Here is a 14,091-nt window from a genome sequence, read left to right on the forward strand (position 1 = left end):
ATAAGTCGTTAAGGACTGCGGATTAAACATATACTCAGAAGACGGCGGTATTTTTTCAATATCTTCACGCAAATATTTGTCCTTTAATGGTTTTAACAATGACCGACGGCGCAGTTCTAATACCTCAGCACGTTTTCCACAAATCATTTGAAGAATATCACGAGACCTCGTTTTATAACTAGAATCGTTGCCAAACAATTCGGTCAATTTGTCATAAAGGACAGCGGGAGTCAATATTAAATCAGGAGTGGCAGACCAATCAATAAGCGCTTGTAAGTTTGAGCTTACGGACTCATTTTGTCCCAAAAAGGCGTTAGACAGCGCTGCGAAGCTGCGTTCCATCTGATGCCAGCGAATAGGGGCAAAAGGGTCTTCTAATCGACGTAATTCTTCATTTACTTTTAATTCAGTAAAAGCAGGGTAAGCCACATATTTCTTTTGAATATCAGTATAACGGACAGCATTCCAGTCGGGAGAATCGAATCTTTGCAAAACAGATATTTTTTGTGCGCGCTCCGGTATAGCCTTAGCCACGACTGGGTCTTTGATAGAAACACTTAGATCGGTAATGGAATCTACCTTGAAAGACGGTACAGGCGGAGCGGGGGGTCGTAAGAAAGGCTCATGTACTATGTCGTGCGGTACCGTAGTCGAAACGGATGTCGCAGGTAAATTTGGTAAAGGTACGTGCGGTACCGTAGTCGAAACGGATGTCGCAGGTAAATTTGGTAAAGGTACCGTGCTATTAGAGGCTTGTATAAAAGTAGCGTGTGCATGAATCATATTATCGAATTGACTCACCAGCCGTTGTGACAATTTGTCAAACCTTCGTTCCAAATCCCGCGAAGAAAACCGCTTCCGCTTTGCTGGTGGCGCCGACGCGTCGCGACACGTGGTCAGCGTCGACGGTGCGATCGGTGGATCAGGGGCCTGTGCGGCCCCATCGGATTTTGGCACCGAATCCGATTCCGATGTCCCATCCGACGAGCTTTCACTATCACTGCTGCTACTACTACGCGGAGAGTCAGAAGATCCGGATCTTTTTCTCGGTGGCAATGAGTTAACACTAGGATTTAAATTTTCTACTTTAATCTTGAAAATTTTGTAAAAAGTTACACTAATTTGCACAAAGAAAATTTTGATCGAAAATTTTGTATCTATCGGCGTGCGGTCGGTATGAAAAACGACGCAACAATGAGGTAAGAATATGGCGGCTTGTATGGCTCGGGCGGGGGGGATAGTACCCCGTTTAGCCACCAGGGGGCGCTTGGCAAGGGTTTTCCTAGACGGGAAGCGACATCTAGCGGCGCGATGCGGTATGAGGACGAGGCACTCTCTCATAAATGGACTTCGGACGTCTAACGGAACACATAATATAGGTAGCAACATAAATCTATACATATGGGATTCAAGTATCAAACAACAAATATAATATTTTTTATTTTTTATGTATGCTTCTGACATTACATTGTACATCGAAATAAATTATGTACCCAAGTAATGAGAAAATAGGTCATTAAGTAGTTATTGATTTTTTAAAATTTAATTTTTAATGCAAATACAGCAATGAGGTTAAATAATATATTAATAATAATAGATATAAATCTATGAATTATATTGATTCCATTTTGTTCCATTATAATCACTTCACTATTTACGAGTTCACGACTCGATCATTGAATGATGGGACATTTTATTCGTTCAACTCCAAAGAGGTCCTGTCGTTCGTGATACTGCAGTCGGCTCAGAACAATAACTAAAGCATAGAAGGAAGGCTAAAATAAGAATTCAGAAACTATAAACCGGCTCTCTTCTAGCTTACGACACAAACTATGAGTGAGAAAAGGACAAATGATTCGCTCTTTGCTTCATTTTTTCCGAGGTTGTCACAACATGAAATGTCATTTGGACCTATTGGACTCATTTTAACTCGGCCAAATACATAGTAACATACATAAGAAGATTTTACTTATATTTACCGAACTATTTGACACGGTCGCGTCAACTGTGTTTACGAGTGTCTTGTGTTCAGATTGTTTTAAGTGATAATTTAACAATATTTTTCCAAATAAATAGAAAGAAACTTTTATTTATATCAAATAATTGAGTGTCTCGACTGTGTGACATTATGTCTTGTGTGGTATGGGGCTGCAGCTCACATTCAGGAAGAAAAGAAAATAGCCAACAACTTCTGTCGTTTCATCGGTAAGTTTTTTGTAATTTTCTAGTGAAATGTGAACTGCTGAACAATTTTAGGAAAGTAATATGTTTTGCTGAATAGATTTGTAGCATAAAATATTTGAGATATCCATTATATTATACGTTTCATCGATGAATACGGAATTGATTTGAGGTTATGTTGATTGTCCATAGTGATGTACTAAAATTATCGATACTTTTAATTTTTAGATTTCCTGTAGACGATAACAAAGAGAAAGAATGGATAATTCGCATTAATAGACGAAATTGGATTCCAAATAAGTACAGCCGTATTTGCTCGAAACATTTTACTGCGGATTCATTTATGTGTGTTCCTAATTCAAAGTGGAGGCGTCTTCGAGACGATGCTATTCCTACATTGAACATTATAGATCAGACAGATGAAATGGTGTTTAAATTTAAATTTCAGCCTAGCCTGCATCATCTCACTGCTGGATAGATAGATAAGATATTTGTATCATGTTATCACAACACGTTTATACTATCTATCATTCAACTACATATTATTATGTACTTAATAAACTTAGTATATATATACTAAGTCTGTAGTTGTTTTATGTCTAAACAATTATGAGTTGTACACGTTTTATATAAGTAAATTATTATTATCTTTGATTTCAGATATTAAATCCAAAAGTGTCGACTGGATTTACATGAAAAGGTATATCAAATAATTTTCTTTTTTTATATTTTTAACATGATATACATATATAGAGTGTATAATTCAACCAGCTGCACAATGCACTTAAATCAGATATATTTTACTTTTATTTTTATAGATTATTTTGTACATATACTATTTTAACATTATTATTAAACTTTATTTCAGTCAGTTCAAGAAGACGAGATGAAAAATTTAAAAGAAAAGCTGAACAAGTCCCGCCTCAAGATCAAACGACTTAATGAAAAAAAAAAAACAATGTGACAGGGTGTCACAAAGACAGTTTCTAAGCAAATTGACACTGTTTAGAAATTAATAAATTTGTATTTATTGTAAATATAATGTACATAATTAATAACGTGTGAAATAAATACTTGCTAATGAACAGATTTACGATCTAATTTATATTTCATTTTACCTCCTTTTCTTATTTACTCCTACTCCAACACTCCAGGTTGATACGAACTGCGCCCAATAAAGAATGTAATGAATGTTATAGATTTGTGTAAGCGACTTAGATAAATCTTGACTAAACCTTCCTTTACAAATACAAATATACTTTATTGCACACAACATACAATACTTACAAGTTTTGCACGAAAGATACAGTACACCACCTACCTACCTTTTACTTTCCCTTTCTGTTCTCTTATGAATACTTGTATGCCGTATTTTTTTAAGTATAATGCTATATCTAGTAGGTACGAGTATGGTAATCCTAGTATTGAAACAGCTTGTAGCCCTAGTAAAGACCGCCATTTTATGTTTACAGAGTGGCACGTTTTTTCTGTAGGTATTTCCAGTCCATACTCTTTTCTATGTCTATGGCGTGACCCCATCGGGCCTCTTACCGTCTGTGCGGCTTAGACCCGGCGGCGGCGGTTCCAATTTGCACGGCACGTCGATCGACACCAGTGCACGGCGGATGACATCATAAATAAATTCGAATATTACAAAATACTTACCGATGAAACGATAACAGTTGGCTATTTTCTTTCCTTCCTGAATGTGAGCTGCAGCTCCAAACTAATATAAACCAGACAATATAATCCAAAAATGGTTAGATACTTACCTATCAGAGACAGAGTCTCCTTTCATCAAGAAGAAGATAATTGCATCCTACAAAAAGAAATCTTGTAAAAAAAATTTATCGACATTAATTGTAAGTAAATTTAATTTTATCGACATATTACTAAAGTGAAACCCAACACTAGGCAATGAAAAACTTGTGACAACCTACGAAATTACGAAACAATTTTTGTATATGCGTCTTTGTCTAACATTACGCCGGTTCCGTAAGATAAAGTAGAGCAGAATTATAGAGTTCTGTTGCTATTTTAGCCTTCCTTCTATGCTTTAGTTATTGTTCTGAGGCAGTCGGTTATGTTTTTCTTTTTGGCGCTCAACTCATTCATTCTTTCATTTAACTGTCAGCCGACCCCGTGCTCGTGCGTGCGTATTTTTTGAAGAATTTACATTTTATTTACTAATTTATATATTGGAATTTATGAGAACTTTTAATTTTCAGGGTTTTTATATAATTGTAAGTCGACAAATAAGTACTTAAAATAAAACCATGAAGCCACCGTATAAAATCGGTAAGTGGATAGAATAAACTTGTACTTTACAATGATTTTATGAAATCACAAACATTTTACAAACGTGGAGTCTTTTAAAAATAATTTTCTCTTCGTTGCACATAATCAACCGCAGCTTTACAATCCGTTGCTTAACTTGCCGTGAAGGTTATTTTAACCATGCGTTCTGTATACTTACATATTATTTTCACATTTTGATTTTGCTACTTAAGTTTTGGAGGCTGTTTTTATCATGGACCAGGAAACTTTCTGTCAATCATGAATAATCTTGCATCGTAAAAATCAAAGAACCTACGGTATTATCTTTTACAACATGATAATCCGGTGTATTACAACTATTTGATAACAGATTAAAATAAACGATTAGTTATGAATTACACGATTCTTTGGCTCTTTAACGTTTTTGAAATGTAACAAAAAAGTTTTTTTGTTACTGAAACAGAACTTAATTATGTATACAAAAAAAATTAAGTCACATTATTATATATTTCAATGTATCGTTGTAGCTGACGAGAAGTTGGCGGATCTGGGCCGCAAGGAGATCATGTTGGCGGAGAAAGAGATGCCTGGTCTGATGGCATGCCGCCGCAAGTACGCTCCCGGCAAGGTGCTCAAGGGCGCGCGCATCGCCGGCAGCCTGCACATGACCGTGCAAACTGCTGTACTTATTGAAACCCTCGTTGAGTTGGGAGCGGAGGTAAATATTACGTAAAACATAACAGCCTACTGACAGGACATTATCAAGGCCACAACCCTTTTAAACTGGATGTGGAATGAAACTTCGAAATTCTTAGCTACATTATTATGAATAGAATCGTCCTTTTAAAATCCAAACCCTATTGTTTAATGCTCTCCCTTTTGCTTAAATTGTGGAATGCTCCATACAAACTTCCACTTCAACTATCTCTACTTAAAGAATCACATCAATTCATTGCTTCGTTTTGCCGTGAAAGATGGACAAACAAACAGAAACACACACTTTTGCATTTATAATATTAGTATGGATTTTCAGTTGGTACCTACATCAGTACTTCTATAAGTACAATAAGTAATAAAGCTATGCTTTATTATAGACTTTTATAAGTCATAATTTTATTCAACTCTCAGTATTGTTACAGTATGTTTTTCAAATCACATAAGTCAAGATCAAATGTACTATTCTTTGATGGAAATTATCTTTAGACATACAAAAAAGATAGTGAATTGACATTTGAGATAATAGAAATATCTCAAAATGTTGATCTTAAAATGTCAATATGAAACTGAAATATTACAATATCTTTTATATTGTTATCTGATCAGTTTAGTACGAGCCTGTTTTGTATCTATTTGAACCCACATTCTTATCTTTGGCCTTTGGCAAGTTCACTCTGATGTAACCTGTTTTTTATACGTTATCATCTTAATGATATTCATAATTTGTTATTATAGGTATAACAATGGAGGAAAACAGATTCACAGAAAATTTTACTATTTTATAATAGTTTCATGTCTTAAAATATTAACCTTATGGTAGCTCTTTTTTCTTACATAATAATTGATATTTCTTGACTTATCACAAACAACTTGACATTATTTCAGGTTCAGTGGTCCAGCAGTAACATCTACAGCACACAGGATGAGGCTGCCGCCGCACTCGTAGCACGGGGTATTCCCATATATGCCTGGAAGGGGGAGACTGAGGAGGAATATGTTTGGTGTATTGAGCAAACTCTTATCTTCTCTGATGGAAAGGTTATTTGACATAATATTATTATGTTATGTATTATGTTTCGTAATATTTACATACGATTTTATGATGCAATTTTCCATGCTTTCAGCCTTTAAACATGATCTTGGATGATGGTGGTGACTTAACAAACTTGGTACATAAGAAATACCCTCAGTTGTTGGAAGGTGTTAAAGGTCTATCTGAAGAAACTACCACAGGAGTACACAACCTTTATAAAATGTTTAGGGAGGGAAGTCTCAAAATACCAGCTATTAATGTTAATGACTCTGTCACCAAGAGCAAGTTTGACAATCTGTATGGCTGCAGGGAGTCCCTTCTTGATGGCATTAAGAGGGCGACAGACATAATGATTGCTGGCAAAGTGTGTGTTGTAGGTGGCTATGGAGATGTGGGCAAAGGATGTGCTCAAGCTTTCAAAGGCTTCGGTGGGCGAGTAATTGTAACTGAGATTGACCCCATCAATGCATTGCAAGCAGCAATGGAAGGTTTCCAAGTCACTACCATGGAAGAGGCAGCAGAAATAGGCCAAATCTTCGTTACAACAACAGGAAACATTGACATAATTACCAAAGATCATTTCTTGAGAATGAAAGATGATGCAATTGTTTGCAACATTGGACATTTTGATTGTGAAGTTGATGTGGCCTGGTTGGAGAACAATGCCAAGAAGGTGAACATTAAACCACAAGTTGACCGTTATGAGCTTGACAATGGAAACCACATCATTGTTCTTGCTGCTGGACGTCTTGTTAATTTAGGTTGTGCCACAGGACACTCCTCCTTTGTCATGTCCAACTCCTTCACCAACCAGGTTTTGGCACAAATTGAACTTTGGACAAGACACAATGCTTACCCTGTCGGAGTTCACACTCTGCCCAAAAAATTGGATGAAGAAGTAGCTGCTCTGCATCTTGACCATCTTGGAGTAAAACTTACTAAACTGACCCCTAAGCAGGCTCAATACATTGGAGTACCACAGGAGGGACCTTACAAACCAGATCACTACAGATATTGAATAGACTTATGCAGTAATAAAACAAATCAAATATACATTTCTCTGTATCACAAATGTACGTATATTTTTGTAAAAATGTGTACATACGTAAGTCAAGCCTAATGTATCCTATTACGATTGTATAAGAATTTGAGTGATAAATGATAAAAATAATTTTTCATTGTACAGGAAAGCATTTGACCATAAATGTTACCTTTAACTTCGTTCAGAAAATGTCTTTGTATACCAGCCATACACATTTCCAGATAATGAAATAAAATAATAAGTGTGATATTTTTACTTTTTCTTATATCACAGTCTGTTGACCATGTTAAGTCAGTCTGTGTCGTCAAAGTGTGATTTTAAAAGCGACGTGGTCTATTGCTTTTGAGAATTGATTCAGCTCCTAAGTACGCTCTTTGGCGAAACCCACCACTACAAGTCAAATTTCAAACAAAGTGCCATCAGAGTGTAGGAGACAATAATTTAACCCTGCCAATTCCAAAAAGAGATGTTATTTGTTGCGATCAGTCTCATTGACTATAAACAGATGAGTTGGGTTTATATGGCATGGAGGACGCTACTCCCAGCGAAGTCGGTCCTTTCTTTGAAGTAGTCATTCGGTCTGACTGTCCTTATCGAAAATGTCTCGTTTCTTTTTTAGACGACGTATGGTTTCTGGAATAGTTAGTTGCCCCGCAAGCTGATTTGGGTGCATTTCTAATCTTTTTTTGTACTGGGTTCCACGATTGCATATTTCTTCTCTGACCATTGGTACTTTTAGAATTTCGTGCACTTCTATTGTTTTGATGAACCATGGTGCGTTGTATAAATGTTTTAATATGTAGTTTTGCACCTTTTGTATTACCATTACATTAGAGGCGCTGGCAGAGCCCCACAGTTCTATGCCGTATGTCCAAATCGGTCTTAGAATTGCTGTGTAAACTAGTAACTTGTTGTCAGTAGTTAGAGTTTCGACCCAGCAGCCAATATATACCCTTGTACTTTAGGTTAATTTCGTCTCGTTTTGTTTGAACGTGTTTTCTCCATGTAAGTCTGCCGTTTAAAGTAACAGGTGCGCCGTGCGCAATCCTCCCTGCAGAGAGTAAATGTTACATGTACCGATTTAGACACACTGGCTGCGATTCTCCACTTAGCCATCCAATCTTCTAATTTGTTAAGGCTGTTTTGTAGGATTCGAGAGGCCTGGGTTGGACATTTGTTTGAAGCGAGTATAGCTGTGTCATCACTCATCAGCGAAAGTCGCCACTGTCACGTCTGGGGTCTGTGGTAGATCACAAGTATATAATGTGTATAGAACAGGTCCAAGCACAGGACCCTGTGGTACCCCAGCAGATATTTCATGAAAGCCTGATGTGTTGTTCTCTTCTCTTACTTGAAATATCCTATTAATTATATAAGACTTTAAGACTCCATAGAATGTATGTGGTAGTAATAATTTTATTTTAAACATCAAGCCTTTGTGCCAGACACGATCAAAGGCTTGTTGTATGTCGAGGAAAGCAGATGAGCAGTATTCTTTTTTCTCAAAGGTCGTTCTAATTGTTCTACACACTCTGTGGACCTGTTCTATGGTGGCATGTTCCTTCCGAAAGCCGAATTGGTGATCCGGGATGATAGATTTTTCTTTCATGACTTTTAGCATCCTATGTAGTAGAGACTTCTCCAATAGCTTTGACATTGTCGGCAGAAGGCTGATTGGTCTGTATGAAGTGACCTCATGAATAGGTTTTCCAGGTTTCAGGATCATTATAACTCGGGATACTTTGCATAAGTCCGGGAAGTATCCAATTCTCAGGATAGCATTAAATAACACAGTAAGGTACACAATTGCTTTTCGGGGTAACTCTTCTAGGACCTTTTTATCGATTTTGTCATAGCCCGGTGCTTTATTGTTCTCCATGGACTTAATATTCATGTAGATTTATTTAGGTGTCACCAATTTTAAGGGCAAGTCAAGTTGAAGGTCCTGATTGAGGATCAGTTCAATGTCCATCTGCATTTGGTCTAGGAAAGTTGGGTTTAAATACATGGCTGAGGTGATTTGCAAAGGCCTCAGCTTTATCTTGTCCAGTTTTAATCCATTGAGCGTCTCTGGTCCGAAGGGGTGGTTTGTGCTGTAATGGTCGATTAAAACGCTTGCAAGCTCTCCACAATGAGTAATTGGTTGCTTTTGTTGCTGATAAACCTTCTAAGTAGTTATCTAGAGCAGCGTTGTTGGCTTCAGATATGAGGGTTTTCAGTTCTTGAATAGCTCTTGAATAGTTAGTGACATCGTAACGAAAACTTTGATCGATGATTCAGGCCATGATTCTGCATAACAGTTTGCTTTCTTTCGGCTAAATCTAGGCTCGATAAGAAATATCTCTGTAATCCCACCACGTGACAAGAGAGACAATTGGGCGTATAAAGGCTCGAAATCCCATAAAATCCAGCAGTTGGATTCCAGGTTAAAATCGATCGTCATGGCGGTGCTGAAGAAACACACTATTTTAGTGGATTTTGGATTTGTGTACAAAATGAAAGTCTAAGAATTGGTATATTCAATGATATTTAATCTAAGTAATAGTTTTGGGCCTCAGGTGCCTGGTCTATAACAATAAGACAAATACTTATTTTGTTATAAATATTATATATATTTAATTAGTATAGACTTAACATAATAGAATATATTTAAAGTTGCTTAAATTACAGTCGTCACAGATAAATTAAAGAACTTGCTTTCATCATCATCAGCCCATTAACGTCCCCACTGCTGGGGCACGGGCCTTCCCTATGGATGGATAGGGAGATCGGGCCTTAAACCATCCGGGCCCAGTGCGGATTGATGGTTATTAACGACTGCTACTGCTGCGATGACCTACGGCAGTGAGACGTGGCCGCTTACTATGGGTCTCGTGAGGAGGCTCGGTGTCGCTCAGCGGGCAATGGAGAGAGCTATGCTCGGTATTTCCCTGCTGGATCGAATCAGAAATGAGGAGATCCGCAGGAGAACTAAAGTCACCGACATAGCTCGGAGAATTGCAAAGTTGAAGTGGCAGTGGGCAGGACACATAGCGAGGAGAACCGATGGCCGATGGGGCGGAAAGGTTCTGGAGTGGCGACCACGTGTCGGACGACGCTCAGTGGGTAGGCCCGCTACAAGGTGGACCGACGATCTGGTGAAGGTCGCGGGAAGCCGCTGGATGCGGGCAGCGCAGGACCGATCGTCGTGGAGATCCTTGGGGGAGGCCTATGCCCAGCAGTGGGCGTCATACGGCTGATGATGATGAACGACTGCTAATGCAGCCGGGACCAACGGCTTAACGTGCCTTCCAAAGCACGGAGGAGCTCGAGATGAAAACTTATTTTTTTTTGTGGTCACCCATCCTATGACCCCCCGCGGACCCTTGACACTACCGATGGTGCCATCGGGTGTCAAGGGTATTATTCCGTGCCCATGGCACCACCGGTAGTGTCAAGGGTATTATTCCGCGTGCCCATGGCACCACCGGGGTGCAAAAGGTACTATTCTTTTATATTGTGGAACCACCCAAATATAATAGGTTCAATAGAGGGAAAAAACAACTGCCAGAAAATATATATTTTAATGAAATAAGAGTGGGCGGAGACTTATCCATATTGTATATTATTCACGGAGACATGAATAGTACAATTGAAAAAACAAATGTGAGGCCATTAATTTACGCTTTAATGTCTAACCGAAAAGAAGAAAGTTATTCTATTCAATCTAATTAGGTCGCAATTACCACTATGGAGCACCAGAAAGTTTCATTGCGATTATGAAACAGGGATGATGAACCCTGTATTGAAGTGTTTCCCCGAAATCTTGCTGAGAGGTTGTTACTATCATTGGACACGTGCTATTATAAAGAAAGCCAAGTCCCTAAAGTGTACCAATTCCAAGCCTAGAAACAGAATTGTGGGCTTGACAGCCGCGTTGCCACTTATTCCGGCAGAGCATACTCTGCATGGTTTCGAATACATTAAAGCGGAATGTGCTGGCAACGATGACGACAATTTGTCAAAATTTATTAAATATATAGAAAATTATTGGATGAAAGTGCATTCCCCACATGTGTTCAGCGTTTTCGGGGAACGTCATCGTACGACGAATGTTGCCGAAAGTTTTCATTCTCGATTAAACAAACAAATTAAAAAAAACACAACCATTCAACGTTTACTAAACGTTTTATCCGACATTCACGATTTAAAGATAACTGCGAAAAGAAGGAGAAATTTAATCGACAATGACGAGTTCATTTTGCATGTACAAATGCAGTTAACTAACAATGAAATCAGCGTAGGTCATGCGTTAGATAAACTTAGGTTTTAAAATATGGATAAGTCTCCGCCCACTCTTATTTCATTAAAATACCTATATATTTTCTGGCAGTTGTTTTTTTCCTCTATTGAACCTATTATATTTGGGGTTTCACGATATAAAAGAATAGTAACTTACCTTTTGCACCCCGGTGGTGCCATGGGCACGCGGAATAATACCCTTGACACTACCGGTGGTGCCATGGGCACGGAATAATACCCTTGACACTACCGGTGGTGCCATCGGGTAGTGTCAAGGGTCCACGGCGCTATGACCGGCCTTTGCGAAAGTTGCTTAACTTCAACAATCGCAGACCGAGCGCATTTACCGCTGCGCCACTGAACTCCTCCAAAAAAAATAAACGAACGAACAAAAGAACTTGCTTTATCAATAATAAATTAATTATCATCTATTTATCATGTATTTTACATGATAAGTTTATTAACTTCCTCAGGAGTTCTGCGTACAATGCTTTGGGGGTCAACATATCCATTAGCAGGATCATGAAGGGCCTGGTAAAGTTGAGCATAAATGGCCAAAATTACTTCAAATGCTCTCTTCTTCACCAGTGACCTGTGGTTGTGGCTTAGAAGCAAATTCAACTGAGGCAGAATATACACATCTGGGGTCACAATAAACATGTCAAACTTGTTAAGGAATGTTTTCAAAGTTGCTGTGTCCATACCAGGTATGGCTGACAGTGGTCCACTTGTTTTCTCCTGTAAGATTGTGTATATTGGGCCCAGGTTCAAATTAGCAACTAGAAAGCTTGCTTGCTCTGATGTTAATGTGTCAATTTGAGCCTCTGACTGTGCTTGCAACCTTTCATTGTATTCATCCATTATGGTATACAGAGATAAAGTACATTGTATGTGATAAATACAATTTAGCATGTAGACAGACATATCAGTTGAACTTAAGTGGCAAGCTGTCTCATTGAGAGCATGTAAGAGAGGATCCAATATGTGAGTTATAATTATTTTGCGATCAGCACTGTTAATGTTATTTGAAACATTCATTACAGCAAGCAAATCTCGCAAGAAACCAACCAAATCGGTTACAACAATAGAAGGATTCAAATCCAGAGGGGGTGCCTTAACACCATGACTTAGTTCTTTTTGTATTTTGCTATCCAATGTTATTAAGAATACTTCTTCACTCTTTTTTACTAATTCTTCAAAAGTATCATTTAGATGGCCTTTTGGTATAATTGTCTGAATAATATCTTTGTAATAGATGATCAAGTTCGTTATAGACCACAGTACCAGTGGATCCTTATCGGGCTTGAGTATAAGTTCAGCTCTAACTTTGAGCAGTGGACACAAAGCTTCCATTATGCTGGTCAGGGCATCAGTGATCAGCTGGCTTTTATCTGGCATGCTGCAATACTTCAACAGAGTAGCAAGGTTCTCTTTCTCAACGGGTATGACTTGGTACACCCATGCTAGTATATCACCAATATACCGTTTTGCATCATTAGCATAAAATTCTATTGGTTTTGAGGCATTGTCCTCCTTGGTCAACGCATCAATAAATAGCTGCACAATAGTAGCTTTGCGTGCTGAACAATACTCATCGATGATATTAGAGAAAAGTACTTGACGATTTTGAAACTTGTTTAAAGCCTTAGGGACTAAGACGTTACTAGTTGAGTCTGTACTGACACAAGCACCGATTGTCCAGTGATACAGCTTTTCTATGGCAACTTCTTGTTGCAGACCAATCATCTCCATGATGTCAAAAGCCGAAGTTTGATACCAGCACTTCACAAGTGTTTTACAGTTTTCATACAATTTCTCAATCTGTGACAGAGTACCAAAAAACTCAATAGTTAAAGGGGTTTTAACCGATACATTGCAGAGGTACTCATTCTGTTCTGGAGATATTTGAAAGTTCTTTACAAAGGCATCTACCCAGATAAGTTTCTTTCCAGTTTTTTTTCGTTCATCTTTCAACTTGGTCGTTTGGGTTATCAAATGATGTGTTTTAGTTTTAGATTCCTGTAGTCTATTTGACATATCTTTAACAGCAACATCTAAAGTAGACAATGAGTCCAGTAACACTTGCAGTTTGCTTTTTACCTTACTATATTCTGTGAGGACGGCTTTATTTACCAACATATCCCTTTTTTCAATCTCATTTACAAGTACTCTTCGAGTGTAAGCTGAATTCGATGAACATAATCCTGAGACAGTATTAAGAGCTTCACTATTATCTGTTACAATGTGACTATCAATAATTTTGTTTACTCTTTGTCTAATGGGATTATTATAGAGTGAATCCATTTTTTAATAACTTATTTCTTTTATATTTCTATCTTTATCAACTGAACTGTTGGCAAACTGAACTAAACCAAAGAGAACAGAACGAACTGTCAAACTTGGTTTTTGGTCAAGAGTGTCAAGTTCTTTTTAATTTTATTTCAAATAGGTAGTTAACTCCTTGACTTAACCAATATTTAATTGATATTTAATGTCTCGGTTCTCTGGTTGCACGAAACTATCAATCAAGTGATTTTTTTAAGATTATTATTGTTACATA

General features: G+C 37.8%; 2 protein-coding genes and 1 long non-coding RNA gene across 3 annotated transcripts; 2 read left to right on the forward strand and 1 right to left on the reverse strand.

Annotated features, from left to right (window-relative positions):
• Positions 1-2,027: 2,027 nt before the first annotated feature.
• LOC126369948 (uncharacterized) lies at positions 2,028-3,116 on the forward strand. Its single transcript, XR_007566785.1, has 3 exons — positions 2,028-2,205; positions 2,842-2,881; positions 3,050-3,116. It is a non-coding gene; the product is annotated as an uncharacterized LOC126369948 (long non-coding RNA).
• Positions 3,117-4,265: 1,149 nt separating this feature from the next.
• On the forward strand, positions 4,266-7,497 carry LOC126369565 (adenosylhomocysteinase). The gene is made up of 5 exons (XM_050014047.1): positions 4,266-4,333; positions 4,410-4,479; positions 4,986-5,176; positions 6,061-6,213; positions 6,300-7,497. Exons 2-5 carry the CDS (start codon positions 4,458-4,460, stop codon positions 7,224-7,226), a joined length of 1,293 nt encoding a protein of 430 aa, XP_049870004.1. The 5' UTR covers positions 4,266-4,333; positions 4,410-4,457; the 3' UTR covers positions 7,227-7,497.
• Positions 7,305-14,005, reverse strand: LOC126369415 (conserved oligomeric Golgi complex subunit 6). The gene has a single exon (XM_050013826.1). The coding sequence runs from the start codon at positions 13,833-13,835 to the stop codon at positions 11,976-11,978; it is 1,860 nt and encodes a 619-aa protein (XP_049869783.1). The 5' UTR covers positions 13,836-14,005; the 3' UTR covers positions 7,305-11,975.
• Between the last annotated feature and the right edge of the window lie 86 nt (positions 14,006-14,091).

The sequence above is a fragment of the Pectinophora gossypiella genome, chromosome 1 (genome assembly GCF_024362695.1).
Source record: "Pectinophora gossypiella chromosome 1, ilPecGoss1.1, whole genome shotgun sequence".
Lineage (NCBI taxonomy): Eukaryota > Metazoa > Arthropoda > Insecta > Lepidoptera > Gelechiidae > Pectinophora > Pectinophora gossypiella.

Excerpts from the sequence above, each read along its gene's own strand:
- LOC126369565 (XM_050014047.1), top strand. The coding sequence starts at position 4,458 with ATGAAGCCACCGTATAAAATCG. Across the intron at positions 5,177-6,060 it reads TCGTTGAGTTGGGAGCGGAG|GTTCAGTGGTCCAGCAGTAA; the intron begins GTAAATATTACG and ends ACATTATTTCAG. Across the intron at positions 6,214-6,299 it reads TTATCTTCTCTGATGGAAAG|CCTTTAAACATGATCTTGGA; the intron begins GTTATTTGACAT and ends CCATGCTTTCAG.
- LOC126369415 (XM_050013826.1), bottom strand. The coding sequence starts at position 13,835 with ATGGATTCACTCTATAATAATCCCATTAGACAAAGAGTAAACAAAATT.